At 39.4% G+C, this 20,161-nt stretch overlaps 1 protein-coding gene across 1 annotated transcript in view; it reads right to left on the bottom strand.

Annotated features, from left to right (window-relative positions):
• Positions 1-358: 358 nt before the first annotated feature.
• LOC124594797 (GPI transamidase component PIG-T) overlaps positions 359-20,161 on the bottom strand; it is a 96,731-nt gene continuing 76,928 nt past the window's right edge. Inside the window, exons 8-10 of the mRNA XM_047133217.1 lie at positions 18,767-19,013; positions 3,063-3,224; positions 359-678 (exon numbers count right to left, since the gene is read on the bottom strand). Of these exons, the coding sequence (XP_046989173.1) occupies positions 558-678; positions 3,063-3,224; positions 18,767-19,013 (530 nt within the window). The 3' untranslated portion in view covers positions 359-557. The remainder of the gene's footprint in view (positions 679-3,062; positions 3,225-18,766; positions 19,014-20,161) is intronic.

The raw sequence follows: 20,161 nt of genomic DNA on the forward strand, positions 1-20,161 counted from the left end.
GATATGTGGCGTGTGACGAATCTTAAAAGTGAGGATGGTGTTCTCTTTCATGTGTCTGATTTCTGTTACCTTGGAGTAATCTTACAAATACAGTTTAATTCTCAGTTGCAAGACCTATTCCACCACAACATACAAGTTCTTGCAGAACAGAATGATGCATTAAACCAAAGGCTTTTGTTACACCTGAAAGATCCCTGATATGTGTGTGTGTGTGTGTGTGTGTGTGTGTGTGTGTGTGTGTGTGTGTGTGTGTGTGTGTGTGTGCGTGTGTGTGTGCGTGTGTGTGCGCGCGCACATTTAATAGAATCAGACATTGGAAGAATTTTATACTGTCAATGAACATTTATTCAAACAAAAAGTACAGACTGAATCAATGACAGTACTAAACAGAACAATACTTTGAAAAGTTACTATACAAAGTTTATTTTAGAAGACATACTTATCAATTATATACTGCAAAATAATTAATTATCACAGCAATTAAGCTTTGGTTGCTTAATGGTTTGCAACACCTTCCTGAGCAAAATGCAAATAACTGACTAGAATTTAACTCAGCATTATCTTACTGGCTCAGGCTGTGTCTGTTGAGGTTGCCCCTCTGAATCACTTTTCCTTCTCAACTGTGATTTGATCCAGTTAATAAGTTTGTTTCCCTTTCCTTTTTCCTTAACTTGCAACCTAGAGAATAGCAGGGACAAAAGAAACAGGTATTATTATTTAGGTAACTTCACAAATATTAAATACATAGTCATATGCTGGAAAGCACTAACAACATATTCTCTCTGTTGGAATCTGTGATATCTGAGGTACTTGAAAAGCGTATATGGGTGACTAATTGTAACCAAAGAGGGAGACAGGGTGATTAAATTATATGTGTGGACAGTTCTACTTCTAATAAGAATTAAATGTTTAAATGAAGTGATAATTACTTCTACATATTTAATTCCACACAGGTAAGAGTCACATAGTGTTTATCATTATTATTTTAATGCTACAGAATTTTGAGCAGTTCTGTTGGAAAGGAAACCTCTCTTTCTCTTCCTGCATCTTACAATATGTTTGCTTTTAAACAACAAAGATTCCGAATGATCTTACAGCTTGAAGCGATTTCCATGTTATTCACAAATTAATAAACAAACGAGAGGAAATGCAACAACTCTCCTCCAGCTAACTGTGTGTCATGTAGAAACATGTAACAGCAAGAAGGCGGGGCCAAGAGTTACCCCTCATCTTCTAGTTTAAGTACACACTCTCAGCATCTTCGACCATCCTGTTGACATTATTGGAGCTGAACAATTCGAAGGAGACTTACCAACTGTTAAACACAGATGGAGCAAATAAAAAAACACCCTGGATGGTTGCAGGCTTGCTCTTAACTTGTACATGATGGAGTGCAACAAGCTCACCACTCTACCCTTAGTTTTTAAATAGGGTTCTAGCATCATTTTATCAAAGTATTGTGAGCATATAGTGGTTTTTACATATGGATCAAAGCACAGGGACAATGTTGTCATTCTGTTATCTTCCCACATTTTATCACCAAATTCTGCCTACTGAGTCCCTTCAAGGCGTGTACTATGCAGAGCTCTGGGCAGTCAAGAAGGCACTAGAACACTTGAGATGTCTTGATGAAGGGAAGCTGTTTGTCTGTAAGGACTCTCTCAGTGCTCTGCAGGCTACTGAAGCAATTTTTCCCAACAAATAAGATGGTTCAGGACACTATCCACTTCTGAACAGACAGAAGAAAAGGTGAACTTCTGCTGGGCCGCTGTAAACCTGCGAGTTGAGGAGAGTGAGGAAGCTGACAGAGCAGCAAAAACAGCTTGCTACAGTTCACCTCAACATCTCCCTATAGACTGTTGTGTCACGGATAACAAAGAGTGTGTTGGCTGAGTGGGAAAGGCAGTGGCTCAAACAGGCCAGTAACAAGCTGCCATCAGTCAAACAAACTATTTCACCATGGCGCATTTCCTTTCGCACTACAAGAAAGGATGAAGTGGTCCTCAACTGCATTCGTATCGGGCACTGCTCAATGATGCATGCTTATCTCTTATGGCTTGAAGATCCACTGGAGTGCAGTGTTCACAGCATCTGACTCACAGTGCAAATTTTTTAACAGTGAGTGATTTGTATGATGCTTTGCTCCATGCGTCTGCTGAGGGACTTATCTCAATTTTAGGTGACAAGGAAACAATAACAAGAAAACTGCTGACGTTTTGTGTGGCATCAGGACTCCAGCCCAATTTAATTAGATGGATGCTTCAATGTGCTTTTGAGTGGCTGGCTTATCTTATGTGTTCCATGATTAACCAGCCATCTTTATGCCATCCATTGTTTTATTAATAATCTTAATGTACGACAGTATGAATAGCTATGCTAGAGACTGTATATGAATTGTTTTATGAGTATGGCTTAAGTTGATGGTATTTGCTCTTGATTTTAACAATGGTGGCTACTCATAAACCAGTACCACAACCAAAAGCATTCTAAATCCATCCATCCATCCATCCATCACTGAACACCATAGCCACAAGTGGGTACATTTGGGTGACTGTATGCTTGTGTGTGACCATACCTCGTTCAACTACACGAGTTGTAATTGAAGAGCTAGTAACATCTCTGTGTGGTTATGTGTTTCCATGTGCCACACCTCATCCAGTTACACACTTTCCCTATTTTTATTTACTGTTTCCATACAGGAATTTCTAGTGTTGAATTTGTCATAAATTAACTACCTCAAAGCTTGAAGAAGCAAATGTGTAGCACACTAAGTTAAGAGCTTAATATTCCTCTAAAAATATGTTTGAAGATTGGGGCACCAGAGCAGACTGATGAATAAATTCAGAAGAAATTGGCAATGAGTTTGTTCAAGACACCATCCAAACAAATGTCTGTGGAAATTCTGAGTTACAGAAAAACTAAACCAGATTGGCCACAATAGGGCTTTTAGTACCCTCCATCTTCTTCAATGTGAGATACTGTTGCTTATATACATATGTCAACTCCACTACGAGTACTGCTTGGAAAGAACATACTACACTTGGTGGCAGTCAAGTACTCACCTTCTCGTAGTGATATTGTGCAGTGGACCAAAAGCCAATGCAACGACTGTACAGGCTAAGCAGATCACATTGTATGGCATGCTGAAGTCCGGTGTTGGCAGTGTCACTATGAGAGTTTCAGTCCGCAATTCCACCAGGTAACCTTCTCGTGATGCATTGAAACTGTAATGATGTCAGTATGTGTTATAACAATAAAAAGCATTCATCAGTTCCAAGCCTTGCACTTTCTCATTAAATGAAACCAGAGCCCACTTTCATCTAGTTTATTCCCGGATCTGGTTACATTATGAAATATCAGGCAATTTTTGTACACTGAACCCATTTCCGGTATCTTCTAAAACAAGAAAGTTCTTAAAAAGCTCTGAAAAGAATTTCTTATACAGATTAAAAATGCCACAGCATACTGTGAAAAACAGTCTCCTAAGCAGTTTATACAAAATTAGAATGAATTACAAAAGTCCACTTGCTTGTTCAAAATTTTCTCAACTGAAATAACAACAACATGAATAATAATGATGAATGAAAACAGTAAATTAGTAACTGTATCTATAGAATGTAGAAAGATTACCAAAGTTAGCTTTTCCTTTAAAAAAAGCTGCCATAAAAATGCATTAATTTATTTTCAGCATCAGGTAAGTAAAAGGAAAACTTACATGTTCTCCTAGTTTTTAACATATGTTATTATTAGCTCCAACTCTAACCACAATTTTTTACAATATAGCAAAGGCAATATACGAGGCGAGGCAATTAAATAACTGGACTGCTGCTATAAAACATTTCACTGATCACCAGCCACATTAGAAAGTTTGCCGATCCCTGCAATGCTCCAGATGAATTTTCCATTTTTTAAAAGCAGTATTCGAAGTCTTCTTCTATCAGCTTGTTGAGAACCTCCATCACTTTGGCTTTCACCACTTCCACACTATCTTGTCCTCTTGAAAGCTGATTTGATCTTAGGAAACAAGAAAAAGTCACAGGGCTCCAGGTTGGGAGAATACAATGAGTAGTTTAACGTGATGATGCCATACTTTGCAGAGAACATCTTTTGAGACAAGGTGTAGTGGGCTGGTGCTTTGGCCCCATTTCTGTGCAAACTCTGTGCATGTTGCATGAGCCATACAAAATATACTGTACACACTGTAAATTCCTGACATTTCAGCATGAGTTTGGACACTTGGGCAACAATTTTCAGGGATCATTTATCAATTTTCTCTATGTCGTTATCCGATTTTGATATTGAGGGTCATCCAGGGTGCCAATTGTCTTCAGTCATTTCACGTCCCGCCTTAAACCTCTTAAACCATTCAAAAACTTGTGTTCAAGTAAACTTTCACTCCCGTACACTTCCGTTAAAATGGCATGAGCTTCTGTAGCAGTTTTCCCAGTGTCACAAGAAACCTGAGGTTAACTTGTTATTCTATCTGAGCACTTTGCATTTTCCACCAAGACACTGGTGTAAGTACTTCACAGGACAATTGCTACAGCAAGACTGAGTGACATAACTGTAGCCTCACCAGTCCGGTTATTTACTTGCCACACCTCATAAATAACATAATTAATTATTATATGTACAGAAGGTAATAGTAATGTCCCTAATATTTTAAAGAAAATGTTCAAGTTTATATGAGATACTATCTAAGTAAATTATAATTCTAGGTCTAGTCAGGCCTCAGTGATACATAAAAAGTATTTTATGACCATTTCTGACAGGTAAAGAGAAGGAGAGAAGAGGGTAAGGGTTGAATACATTTTCTTTCCCACTTTCCGTCTGTCCAGATTAACCATGTAGTGGGTTTTTAAGTTATAAGAAGCATCACTATTCCTTCATTGGCTGTCCTCATAGAATTCTACAAGTTACAGTATGTGATGTGTTGACTTCCTATCTAATTACTGTAGCCAATGAAGAAAGAATAATTTCACTTTACACTGATAATTTTCATGGTAGATCTATCTATATACAACTGAATAAAACAAGTTTTAACACTATGCCGGCCGGCGACACCACAGTGGTGTTATGCGCGAAGTAGTGGTCAACAGCCATTGACACTACAGTGGTGTTGTGAGCATAGTATCGCGCAGTGGGTGGCGACAGCACTTTAGTATCTTTTGCAGCACTTTAGTATCTTTTGCATTCTGTTAGTGTTTTGTTTAGGTAACAATAAGTTACACATGTCAACAAGTTTCTTGTTTTTATAAGTACTTGTGCCCTTTCATCATGGCAGATGAAAGAGACGATAGGATTATTTACGATGAATGCACGGTTATCTTGTTTGACGTTCCGGACGACTTGGCCGATTGGGAAGAAGACATTGGATATCAAAAATATGAAAGAGAAGCATAATCATAGGAAGATAGTGAAATACGTCCAAGAAGAATTCGGCGAACGCTACAGTTGCCAACTGATTCGGCTGAATCAGACGAAGAAGACAGTGCACACTGGTCAGACTTTGATTTACCAAGGACCAACAATAAATTTGAAGGATCCCCAGGTCCAGACATATTTCCCAAAGATACACAGAGTGCCAAGGATATCATAGAATTATATATTGGGAATGATCTATTTGAATATATTAGCAATGAAACCAACAAGTACTACAGTCAAAATTGGAATAGAAGGAAATTGGATTTTAAAAAATGGCTAATTTCTCGACGTTACAGGGCCCAAACTTAGAAAATGGTTTGGGCTTGCTATCCTTATGGGAATTGTCAAAAAAGCAAGGATCGATGATTATTGGTCAACGAATCTGTTGCTAGACACACTGATATTTTGCAAAATGATGTCCCGCAACCGATTCAGACAAATATTACAATTTTTACATTTTTCTGACAGCAACAATAAACCGGATAATGGTGACCAGCTTGTCAAAGTGCAATTCGTAATTGATTATAGTTCCAAAAAGTTTAATCTAAGTCAAATCATCTCAACTGATGAAGGAATGATACAGTGGCATGGACGGTTAAATTTTAAAGTTTACAATCTGTCAAAAATTACGAAATATGGCATCCTCATTCGGATGCTGTGTGATTCAAGTTACATTCTGGTGCTGGACAGCCTTCAGCAAAAACAGTGATGGATCTACTGACACCTTCTGATGGAAAGTGGCATCACCTCTGCACGGATAATAACTATAACAGTGTAGAACTTGCAGAGAAGTTACTTGAAAAGAAAATTCGAGTTTGTGGAATGATATGGCAAAATAGAGGATTTTCAGAAAATTTAAGTGTGCAGAAGTCAATGTGTTTGAAGCTTGTCATCGACGGAAAGGTGACAAGCCAAGTAATCCGAATTAGTGCTGCTGGTGCCAAGCGAATAAATTTGTACAAGATGTGCGGACAGCAAAGTGTTAACACGCCATAACAGAGGCCTTGGGGATCCAAAGTGCAAGTATACACTTGGGAACAAACATACTACAAGCAAGTGTTCCATGTGACCACCATTCATATTAAGACAGGTTTCAGCATGTCGTCATCAGTGCACGCACATGTTAAAAAATTGCTGGTATGTTCTGAATGCATTGAAACTATCCAAAATGTGTTCCTGGAGTTTATCAACAGGGTTGGAATACCCCAACACTTTTAATAATGCCACAAAAAAAGTTAAAGTGCAACGAGTTCAAGTCAGGGGACCTGGGAAGCCATGACTGAGACACTTATCAAAGATTCCTGTTAAATAACAACAGCCATGAAAGTGTGTCAGTTAACCATCAAACACGTACCACATATGCACCCTTTCAATAAAAGGACCATCATCCAAACAGTCCATTAGTTTGGGTTGCAGGAAATTAGGGTACACACAACCACCAGCAAGTTGGTCATGTAGGAAATGTGGCCCTATCAACAAGTCTCCAATGACCACTTGCCCAAGCATTAATGAAAAATCTCTGCTGCTTTGCCACTGCAATACATGTGGGTTCTCAAAAGCCCAAAAGTGTATTGTAGACGTTCATAATACCATCTCGTGTAAAGCATGCTTTGTCTGTAAATAACACATGCACGAGGAACTGTGAATCATTCCCACATTGCCTGTGGATCCTTATGCAGAGGGCAATCTTGACTGGAAAGTAAGGTGCGGCTATGCCTGGCACACTTTGTGCATGATATTGATACAATCATCCCTCATGTAATATGCAACATATGGTGGAAGGAAAACCATGTTCTTATGCTTGGCATTGCGTCCCCTTGTTGTAATACGTGCTCCACCATTTGTGGCATCAACACTGTTCTTGGTCCACCTACATGTTGCATTTAAATGAATCCATCTTGTGCAAGCACAGATGGGACTTAGTGAACCCTCTGCTGTTACCTGCTTGTCTGTCTGTCTTCTCTGAGGATACAATTTGTAATACAACTGTGGGCTGCCATTAGCATGCTCATAAATGAAGTGGGTGGCTGTCATTTATTCATTTGAAAATGTGTATGGATCCATGGCAACAGATTCAAATAATGCATGTACACAGGCATGGCCAGAAACTTGAGCTGTGGTTGGTTGCTCCAAGATCAATCTTCACTTCACACCAATGAAAGTCACGTACTCAACCAAACAACAGCAATGTGCCAGCAGTGAAGCTGCAACATAAACATAGCCTTATATATGAACAGTGTTACAACAATTGCTTGATTGCATCTTGTGCTTACATTGTATAAGGGAAACCATTGGTTTCTGGATCTATGTTTCTTTGGATAATTTGCATGTTTCATTATCTTCTTCTCAATCATTTTTTTGTACCTATAATAGTCAAACACCCTACATAGATGGAACTACTGTGGAAGTTATCAACATAATGCTACACGTAACTGAGGATAACGGGACAACAAAAGTTAAAAATAACAGTACCGAAAAGCTTGCAATTGCTACTCACCACATAGATGAGGCACTGAGTTGCACACAGGGGCAATGAGAAGGAATGCTGAAATATTTAACTTCCAGAAAAAATCCTCCTCCTGAAGTAGAAAACGCGCACGCACACACACACACACACACACACACACACACACACACACACACAGAGAGAGAGAGTGAGAGAGAGAGAGAGAGAGAGAGAGAGAGAGAGAGAGAGAGAGAGAGAGATGGGGTGGACAGCCAAAGGGATACTACGATAGGGGTAGGGGAATGCTAGTGCTATCTGTGGGAGTGTCCACGGACATGGTTGCACAACATATGCTCCATTCCCAGAACATCCTGGGTCTCCACCTTAGACTCTGTCTTCCACCTCTTTATCCCCTTACTTGCTCCCACAAAATGAATACACATGTGTTCTTGACCAGCAGCACACCTACATAGTCCTTTCCCCTTCTCTATTTCTCTCCTCTTCTTTCCACCCCCTCCCCCCCCCCCCCCCCCCCCCACCAACCACTGACACTGTTACCCAATCCTGCACCTAGTAGCCCTATCCTGTCCTGAACACATCCCTGCATCCTCTACACATACACTGCTATCTCGCTCCATCCTCAACACGAGCCTCTTCCATATCCTCACCACTCTCGCCAGTTAGACTGCTGCACACGACATCAGACACAGTCACAGTCACAGTCACAGTCAGGCCTTAGTACTTGGAGACAGTGACCATGGGTGTCTGTCATGTCTGTGTGAATCTGTGTATTTTCTGCTTCAGCAGCAGGACTCTGCCTAAAAGCTTAAATATTTCAGCATTCTTTTCCATTGCGCATCTCTGGGACTCAACACGACCTCTATGAGGTGAACTATGAGGTGAACATTTATCCTTTCCATATTATTGTTGTTCCATTCTGAACTTTCCAAAGTTAAAAATAACTTCACATATTAGGTCTGTAATGGCTGTCTACCCCAGAGGGAAGAAATTAGTAAAACATATCTTTCATGTGCTTGTTGCATTAAACAAATCAATCACAGAAAGGTGTGGTTCAGGTGAAATGTATAATACGATAGGAGAAAAGATTATCACTCATTGAGGGGGGGGGGAAAAAAAAAAAAAAAAAAATATATATATATATATATATATATATATATATATATATATATATATATATATATTATTATTATTATTATTATTATTGGTGTTTTGCCCTTAAAGAGCGCATTTGGACTAAACTACATGGCCAGTTCCTTTTGCTGCCTTCCTTGCTGCCCAAACTTCCCTCATTCGCTCGCTGTGTTTCTGTTTCCGGTCCTCTGTCCATGCTTCTTGTCGGCTTCGTGTCTTCGGCTTCATCTTGATTGCCTTTTTGGTTGCCCATATTTCTTTCATCTTCTGGCTGTGATTTTGCTTGCGTTCTTCGGTCCATTTTATGCCTGTTCGTTTGTCGCATTGTATCTCATGTAGTTTACTTTTCTTAATGATGTTTCTGAACTTTATTCTGTCGTTTATTGTGTCTGCTGTTATGTTGAGCTGGTTCAGGTCGTTTTCTACCTCTGCCACCCATTTGTTGTTTCTAGTGGTTACCCAGTCAAAGATCTGTTTGGTCAGCCTGTGTGATGGCATTCTGTATAGGTGTCCATAGAATTGTAGTCTGCGTTTTCTAATCTTTTCTGTGATTGTCTCCGTATGTTTGTACAGTTCCTCTGTAGGTTTCTTGATCCATATTCCATTGTTGTTAGTTGCGCCAAATATTTTCCTAAGTATTTTCCGTTCTACTTTTTCTAATTGTCTGATACGTGTATGCCCTCGGATTAGTGTGGTCTCTGCTGCATATAGTGCCTCGGGGAGCACCACCGTGTCGTAATGGCGTAATTTGGATTTTTGTGAGATAGACTTCTTGTTGTAATGATTCCACACTACTTTGTATGCCTTGTCCAGTTTAGTCTTTCTTTCTTCATTTGAGTCTCTGTTATGTCCACTCATTTGTAGTGTTTCACCGAGGTATTTGAAGTTTGCTGTTTTGTAAATCGTGCCATACTTTGTGTTCAGAGATGAGAGTTTCTTTGTGCTCATAAACTGTGTCTTTTCGTAAGAGATCTGTAGTCCAGTTTTGGAAGCGATTTCGTGCAGTTTTTCAATAGCGTCTTTTGTTTCCTTTATACCTTTCGCGACAATCGCCAAATCGTCTGCAAAAGCCAGGCATTTAATCTGTAGGTTTCCTAAGGTTATCCCCTGTTGTGATGTTTCCCATTCTCTTATGACCTTATCTAACACCAGATTGAAAAGGAGAGGTGAGAGGCCATCGCCTTGTCGGACACCTGTGCGAATTTCAAAGGGCTCTGATAGTTCCCCACAGAACTTTACTTTGGAGGTCGTGTTGGTTAAAGTTTGCTCTATGATAGCCCGTGTTTTGTTGTCTACTTTGTATATATATATATATATATATAGAGGGAAACATTCCACATAGGAAATATATATCTAAAAACAAAGATGATGTGACTTACCAAATGAAAGTGCTGGCAGGTCGACAGACACACAAACAAACACAAACATACACACAAAATTCAAGCTTTCGCAACAAACTGTTGCCTCATCAGGAAAGAGGGAAGGAGAGGGAAAGACGAAAGGATGTGGGTTTTAAGGGAGAGGGTAAGGAGTCATTCCAATCCCGGGAGCAGAAAGACTTACCTTAGGGGGAAAAAAGGACGGGTATACACTCGCACACACACACATATCCATCCACACATATACAGACACAAGCAGACATATTTAAAGACAAAGAGTTTGGGCAGAGATGTCAGTCGAGGCAGAAGTGCACAGGCAAAGATGTTGTTGAATGACAGGTGAGGTATGAGTGGCGGCAACTTGAAATTAGCGGAGATTGAGGCCTGGTGGATAACGGGAAGAGAGGATATATTGAAGAGCAAGTTCCCATCTCCGGTGTTCGGATAGGTTGGTGTTAGTGGGAAGTATCCAGATAACCTGGATGGTGTAACACTGTGCCAAGATGTGCTGGCCGTGCACCAAGGCATGTTTAGCCACAGGGTGATCCTCATTACCAACAAACACTGTCTGCCTGTGTCCATTCATGCGAATGGACAGTTTGTTGCTGGTCATTCCCACATAGAATGCGTCACAGTGTAGGCAGGTCAGTTGGTAGATCACGTGGGTGCTTTCACACGTGGCTCTGCCTTTGATCGTGTACACCTTCCGGGTTACAGGACTGGAGTAGGTGGTGGTGGGAGGGTGCATGGGACAGGTTTTACACCGGGGGCGGTTACAAGGGTAGGAGCCAGAGGGTAGGGAAGGTGGTTTGGGGATTTCATAGGGATGAACTAAGAGGTTACGAAGGTTAGGTGGAGTGGGGAGGATTTCATGAAGGATGGATCTCATTTCTGGGCAGGATTTTAGGAAGTCGTATCCCTGCTGGAGAGCCACATTCAGAATCTGATCCAGTCCCGGAAAGTATCCTGTCACAAGTGGGGCACTTTTGTGGTTCTTCTGTGGGAGGTTCTGGGTTTGAGAGGATGAGGAAGTGGCTCTGGTTATTTGCTTCTGTACCAGGTTGGGAGGGTAGTTGCGGGATGCGAAAGCTGTTGTCAGGTTGTTGGTGTAATGCTTCAGGGATTCCGGACTGGAGCAGATTCGTTTGCCACGAAGACCTAGGCTGTAGGGAAGTGACCGTTTGATGTGAAATGGGTGGCAGCTGTCATAATGGAGGTACTGTTGCTTGTTGGTGGGTTTGATGTGGACGGACGTGTGAAGCTGGCCATTGGACAGGTGGAGGTCAACATCAAGGAAAGTGGCATGGGATTTGGAGTAGGACCAGGTGAATCTGATGGAACCAAAGGAGTTGAGGTTGGAGAGGAAATTCTGGAGTTCTTCTTCACTGTGAGTCCAGATCATGAAGATGTCATCAATAAATCTGTACCAAACTTTGGGCTGGCAGGCCTGGCTAACCAAGAAGGCTTCCTCTAAGCGACCCATGAATAGGTTGGCGTACGAAGGGGCTATTCTGGTACCCATGGCTGTTCCCTTTAATTGTTGGTATGTCTGGCCTTCAAAAGTGAAGAAGTTGTGGGTCAGGATGAAGCTGGCTAAGGTAATGAGGAAAGAGGTTTTAGGTAGGGTGGCAGGTGATCGGCGTGAAAGGAAGTGCTCCATCGCAGCGAGGCCCTGGACGTGCGGGATATTTGTGTATAAGGAAGTGGCATCAATGGTTACAAGGATGGTTTCTGGGGGTAACAGATTGGGTAAGGATTCCAGGCGTTCGAGAAAGTGGTTGGTGTCTTTGATGAAGGATGGGAGACTGCACATAATGGGTTGAAGGTGTTGATCTACGTAGGCAGAGATACGTTCTGTGGGGGCTTGGTAACCAGCTACAATGGGACGGCCAGGATGATTGGGTTTGTGAATTTTAGGAAGAAGGTAGAAGGTGGGGGTGCGGGGTGTCGTTGGGGTCAGGAGGTTGATGGAGTCAGGTGAAAGGTTTTGTAGGGGGCCTAAGGTTCTGAGGATTCCCTGAAGCTCCGCCTGGACATCAGGAATGGGAGATATATATATATTACAATGACTGAGTTTAAAATAAACTATCTTTTCAGATAATTTCAGTAACATAAAACTGATAGAATTTGCCACGTATTGTTATCGCAATACTACAGTGGACTACTAGACAAGTCATGTTTGATGAAATTGTGGATATTGTACTACGCATCCACCCAAGTGCAACATACATAGACATGCAAGCTGTTTGTTGCTTCTGTGAATGTGTAGAATAAGATTATGCCTGCCACTATGCTACGCACAGAAATCCTGTTCTGAAGCATGATCCTCATGCAATGGCCAAGACTGGCACTTGTGCATCACATCAATGAGGAAGCCGAAACAATGTGAAAAAAAGAATGTTATTATGAGGAGTCTCATAAAGTGGTTTATCATCCAGCACAATCACACAAAAATTCAAATTTGTTTGTCTGTCACCTTTTCACAACTAAACTGCTGAATCAATTTCAATGAAATTTGGTATGGGGGTAGCTTGAACACTGTGGAACAACACAAGCTACTTAAAGGATGGGGTGTGGGGGGCGAAGAAAAAAAAATTAATTCTGTAGTAATATACTCTTTTATTAACTGTTGCAGAGCTCAAGTTTCTATTTACTTTTTCAGTTGTAACTAAAGCAGTAACAACTCTTCACTAAAGAAGCTAGTCATTTCTGTACACTGCTGGCATGTGCATTTCATTACCTCTCACAAGATAAGGATCGTCGATCGATGTTATCAATTCATGTTTTGACAATAACATTATACTAATGTGACTTATACTACAAAGGATTATTAAAATTAAAAGAAGCTAAATGCTATTCTATTAATGGTCAGCGTATTATGAAAAAGAAATGTGATATTAATGGATGAAGCTATTGTCCAATCCTTAAACCCGCCATCTACAGCTACTGCTGTCCATTAGTGGTGGGTGATGTGTTAATTTAACTGGCTCTATGTACGATTTATTTGCAGTCTGACATACAAGCTAACAGTAACATGGAAGTGGCCAAAGACAAGTTAAGGATTAAGAAACATTCAAAGAAGTAAAGTGTAAGTTACTAGGCACAGCTGTCTGAAATTCCTTCACCAAAGAAGACATATATATTCCAGAATTGAGAACAGCTGCCCCCATCAGTAACTTAGGAGTTGATATCATCAGAGCACGGAAGCAACTTAAATCGCGTAATAAAAGCACATCTTCTGGTGAAGATTGTATACTGATTTTGTTCCTTTCAGAGTATTCTGATGCAATAGCTACATAGTTCACAATCACATACAACCACTTGCTTGACGAAATATCCATACCTAATAACTGGAAAGTTGCACAGGTCACATCAATATTTGAGAAAGGCAATATGAGTAACCCACTAGATTACAGGCTCATATCATTAACGTTGATACGCAACAGGATTTTGGCACATATATTATGTTTGAACATTACCTCGAAAAGAAAGGTCTATTAACACACAGTTAACACGGATTTACAAAATATCATTCTTGTGAAACGCAACACACTCTTTACTCACACAAAGTGTTAAGTGCTACTGACCAGGGATTTCAAATTGATTCTATATTTCTAGATTTCCAGAAGACTTTTGACACCATAACTCACAAGCAGCTTGTAATCAAACTTCAGGTTTCTATTCTTAGTGATATGGGCTGGGCGATGATGAGTCAATGAATTAGTCTGACCCTATTTCACCCCCTTAGGTGTTGAATTTTCAAAAACAGTGAAACATGTATTTTTTCATCTGTAATCAAGAAGCCACACACCAATTTCCAAAGGTTTAGCTTTAAAAATGCTTGTGCAATGAAATATTTTCATAAAACATTTCATCTCCTATTTAACCCCTTTAGGGGTTCAATTTCCAAAAACAATGAAACACAATTTTTTTTAATTTGTAACTGAGAAGTCAAATACCCATGTTCATAGATGTAGCTTTAAAAATACTTCAGCAGTTCTTTAATAATGATATATTTTGAAAAAAAAAAAAAAAGGTTTCACCCACTATTTCATCCCATAGGGTTAAATTTCCAAAAATGCTGAAACACATATTTATTTATTCCTGACTGAGAAACCAAATACCAATTTTTGTAGGTGTAGCTTCAAAATTGCCTTGACAGTGACATTTTAAAAAAAATACCTTCATCCCCTATTTCACCCCCTTAGGGTTGGAATTCCAAAAAATCCCTTCGTAAATGACACCTACAGTATAAGGTTTACACCTTCTTCAAATTTCAAAGTTATGTCATAAGTGGTTTGGGCTGGGTGGTGATGAGTCAGTCAGTCAGTCAGTCAGGACATTGCCTTTTGTATATAGAGATTACTGATGCTCTCTTGGACATATGACAACACAATTTATCACTGTGTTAGCTGAAGCAATAATGAAAGAATAGAGATGGAATCACAATTGTGAAAAAACAATGCCATGGTACAAGACAACGTTATTTGTGTTTGGCGCAGTTTATACATAGGCACACCCGCTTGAGGGTTAAGCAGGAAAAGTCTTTACAGTAACTTGTTATTTTACCAGAATTTATGTACAATTTTAATTAAAATAATTAAATATAATAGACTTTCTGAAAACTTGGCCTGCAGCTTCTGCTTTTGGCTGAAATGCATATTGGGCCATGTCATTCACCTCCACAACCTCAGAGTGAAGCATCTCCAAATTCTGCTCTAAAGTTTTGCAGAACTGCACCAGCCACAATAGCATTCCCACATTTGTTTTGTTTATGCTGCATTGTTTTAGCATGAATTCAGAAACATTTATTCCAAACACTGCATGTATGCACTATTATCCATCTGGTAGCAATATGGGCTCTATGGTAGTGGCCTTCGGCTCCTAAGTGGGGTCGAAACACGAAGTCATAAGATGTTTGGAGAGGGCACATCTACCAATTCCAACAAGCAACCCATCACAATGTCCATTTTCAAATCCTGCAGCAACTCTACTATTGTCCCAAATGTGCGCATCGAGCATGGAACCCGGCCAACAGATTAACAATGTTGAAAATCTTCACATCTGTGTACTGATAGAAAATATATTCTTCCAATTTCTGTATGGTTTTGTTTGTGTCCCAGAAGGACAAAGTATGTACGCAATCTATGGCACCTATGACATTCAGGAATCCACCAATTTAATAGAATTTCCTCTTGCTCCTTTATATATGCTCTTGGTTCTGTGGCATTGACACATACAGTGGATTTTAGACAATTAAGCTGTTTATCACATTGTTAAAAGCTCTTTCAGCAGTAATACGACAGCTGTTAATGAGATCCCCTGCTACGATTTGATAAGTACCAGTGTGGAAGATTCACTGCAGCCTAGGAGACAAAGAATTATGCTGCAGTAACGACTCCAGCATACCAAGCACAGACTCAAAAGATTCCTTATGAAACTCAAACTGCTCTTTGAAATCACTTTCACTATACTTTGCAAATGGGTATCTCTCCATTAGAGCCCTCATTCTTGGGATGTCTACCTCTTCCTCCCTCACAATATATTCATCGTAGTCCAGGTATTCCACAGAATCCAGTATATAACATATAGAAACCAAAGAACACACTTTAATCTCTAACTTTACTCCACACTGATGTAATTATTTTTAAAATTGACAATCACAGACACCTACAACCTCACTCAAATGTTGTTATTTCAAAAAACTGCTTTATTTCTCAATGTTGTATATACATATCTACAGCAAATGCAATACAGTAGTATGCTGTGCTCATTTCATTCACAACCTGCACTAGTAAATTAAAAGATAAATAAATAAATAAATAAACTAATCAATTAAAAAAATCAACTGGATTTAAGTCCAACATTATTTGATACAAATGATACTTCTCTGCCACGAATCTGAGTTTGCCTGTAACAGAGTCTGTGATACATGTAATAGTCATTTAGTCTCTTAAAGTCCTAAAGCTATGACGATACGGTAGCTATAAGATTACAGTTTAGTTCTCAATCAGTACTGTGTTGATCAATAAATGATGTGTTATTAGTTTCCACTATTTTAAGTGACCTTTTGGATGGGCAAAGGTACTCATAATTTTTGCTAGTTGTCTCACCAAGATCATGAGGAGCCTTTATTTTGGCTGTAAGACTACCTATGGCTCATAACTAGAAAATTCTTCCTGGATGACAGAATTTGATAATCTGATTAAGAGGGGTGTAGGTGGCTGAATATCAAAAGCCAGTTTAAAAGATTGTCATCTTTTTCATTTGATTAAAAGATGAGATAGGCATGGAATATAAAGTGGTGACCAAATCTGTTACATTCACATTTGTATCTTATTTAGAATACAGTTGATATTATTACTACTTGAATTTGAAATATGGTTTAGAGAGGGTTCAATGGGTGGCTGTGCTTAAATGGACAATGTCATTTCAAAGATGTTGCTCACTCACATCAGTATCGCTGGAATACATACCAGCCTACATTATGTCATAATGCAAATTGAGAGAATTATGACGGGTCTCAAGTTCCTTTATATGTTATGAAGTAATCAAACCAGAACACACTAGTCTCTCTAAATGCGAACACTTTAGGTTAGGCTTTATGTGACTGTTACTGACATCTACTGAAGCAACAAGTTTAATTACCAGTCACAATTTATTTTATGTCCACTATGTGTTTCGTAGGTTTAAACCTCCCAGATAAAGAGCATTTGTGTGAATTAATTTCACTTGTATTTGCTGTGTTTAAACTTTGGGGTAACATGTTGCACTGTTTGTAGAGGTCTTTGATTCCAAAAATGAACAAAAATGTAAATGTAAAAGTAAAAATAACTCAAGTGGTCACCAGCTTCTTTTCTGTGATACTGTATGTGGTTACTACAGTAGAGAAAGGAGCCTATGACCACTGGAAGTTATTCTAATTTTATAATTTTTGTTCATCTTTGCAATGCAAGACCTTCGAAAAACTAAAAAAGCATTTTGTTTCTCTCTTCTGGAACTAGACAGTGCCATAAGTTAGTCCCAAAATTGTAAACACAACTGATTTGCTTGGCTGTTTTAATCAGGTTTGTCACTGATGTTCTCCACATCTCTCTTCGACTGCTCTGATACGGCATGGCATGGGACAGGCTATCAGAACAGCCAAGGAGATATGTGAGGAACATCAATGACACACTCCACTAAAAAATGAAGCAAGTCATCTGTCACGGAGCACTCGCTATGATATAAAAACGAAATTAAATATGACAAGACCAGTACCGTGGTACAACTGTCCAAGTTTCTGGGGCACCATAATTAAGCAGTTTATCAGAATAAAGATGTCAGAAAACTTAATAAATAGGGATGGTGGTTTCAATTTAAATAATGATTGAAGTCTGACACTCAATTTATAAAAATCTCACCGACAATCAGATTCACCAGAGTTGGAAGATGCTGAGAGAATTTGCATTTCACAGAATATTACAGTGAAAAACTAAAGAGCATGAAAGGGGCAAAGTTGGTATCAGGAATCGTACTCAGCTACAAATGGTAGCACCAGACCCACAACAGTTGAAGTCCAGCCAGTGAGTACATGTAACCATAAGAACTACGGTAGCTGAAGAAGATGGCTGAAGCACGCTATTAATCAATCACATCAAGAAAACCTGAGCAATCAGATTATGATAATTATGTTACTGACGAGTGTTACTAACTGTAGTTTCTTCAAATATGCAGATTAATCTGAAAATAGAATGAATGTATTCTGATAATTGTAGTGAAAATAATCCATAGATTATTGTTTATCAGACTGGACGCACATTGAGGTCTGTAAAAGACATGTTACTACATGTGCTCAAATGGTGGATACTTTGTCACTACAAAGGAATATTGTAATGATTAACATATAACCGTTGCCAATGATTTGGAAAACGCAATGGAGAAACTTCGGAAAAATGGTTTAGAACATACTGTTAATAAATAGGAAATCTTACACTTACAAGGAAACATTTAAATCTGGACAGCCATTCGGAACCAACTGCATGTTACTGTTAACCTTTGTCTACAAACTGATCACGCGTACGCTCTCTCAGAACAGTAATCATTCCCCCCGTGACATCCAATCTCTTTCATATATATATGAATTAATCAATCATTTTCCATTTCTTCAGGACATCCTCATACATAAACATATTTGCATACAAAATAATGCAAGTTCACTATGCTAAAAGTGCAAAGAACATTTCTAACTTGTTTGTAGGAAAGTTGCTTTACATTATTACTCAGAATTCATGAAACAGTATCACTAATATGAGGTAACAACAAAGCTAGGAGATAGAAAACCTTTATGTGAAGTCAAAGGCATTAACAAACAATTTTACTGCACCTGGAAGAAATGAGTGACACATCCTGTGGAAGAGCAGTGTAGCTTCTTGCCAGGGGTAACATAGCTGTAATTATTGCAGCCCCAACGTAAAATCCATGATTTGCATCTGGAGGGTATTCCTGCCACTTCAGGAATACATACTCAAATTCTATAGAAATCTCTGTTACAGAACGTTGTGGCAGGCGGATCAAGATCTCCAGGTAATAGGAGCGTGTTCGCTCCATGCCAGGGACGTATTTCTTCAGTACTGTAACAGATAACAACTTGTTCCTGACAGCCAAATCTAATCAAAGTTCTTGTATGATATGATCATGCCATATAGTAATGGTAGAAACACTTTATCTGTTAAAAAAACTCAAGTAAATACATAAATCTTAAAAATATCTAAGTCACAAATTAAAAAATGAAAAATCCAGGGTGAAGGTAAGAAAAGGACACTTGCTACTCACCATGTAGTGGAGATGCTGAGTCACAGATAGGCACAACAAAAAGTGTGTCAGAAAGTGAGTTTTTGGCCAACAAGGCCTTCGTCAGAAATAACCACCACACACACACACACACACACACACACACACACACACAGTGTCTCTGGCTGCTGAGGCAAAACTAGCGAGTCTGGCCTCACCAGCAAGAGACTGTGTTCTCGTGTGTGCGAGATGCGATCGAGTGTGTGTGTGTGTGTGTGTGTGTGTGTGTGTGTGTGTGTGTGTGTGTGTGTGTGCGCGCGCGCCCCTGCCACCGCTTGGTGAGTATATTTTATTTATTAACTATTTCCTTATTTAAAGTCTGTTGTAACTGTTTACACAAGTATCTTATTAATCAGTTCCTGCTTGTGTCTGTATGTGTGGATGGATATGTGCGTGTGTGTGAGTGTATACCTGTCCTTTTTTCCTCCTTTTTTCCCCTAAGGTAAGTCTTTCCGCTCCCGGGATTGTAATGACTCCTTACCCTCTCCCTTAAAACCCACTTCCTTTCGTCTTCCCCTCTCCTTCCCTCTTTCCTGATGAGGCAACAGTTTGTTGCGAAAGCTTGAATTTTGTGTGTATGTTTGTGTTTGTTTGTGTGTCTATCGACCTGCCAGCGCTTTTGTTCGGTAAGTCACCTCATCTTTGTTTTTATATATAATTTTTCCCACGTGGAATGTTTCCTTCCATTATATTATTAATCAGTTCATTTTACAACTAGCATCCTGTTTGTTGCTGCACTTTTTAATCTAATTACCTTCTTCGTTTTAAATACCAACATAATTTCACATATACCAAATTATACATTTCTTCTTATTTCCCTCTTACTGACCTGAAAGCCAAAGCAAAGCTGCTCATCTGTGTAAATAAATCAAAATGAGGCCAACAAAAATATCTCCAGGTGACAAAATGTACAGCTGTTGATTCATCA

The sequence above is a fragment of the Schistocerca americana genome, chromosome 2 (assembly GCF_021461395.2).
Source record: "Schistocerca americana isolate TAMUIC-IGC-003095 chromosome 2, iqSchAmer2.1, whole genome shotgun sequence".
Taxonomy (NCBI): domain Eukaryota; kingdom Metazoa; phylum Arthropoda; class Insecta; order Orthoptera; family Acrididae; genus Schistocerca; species Schistocerca americana.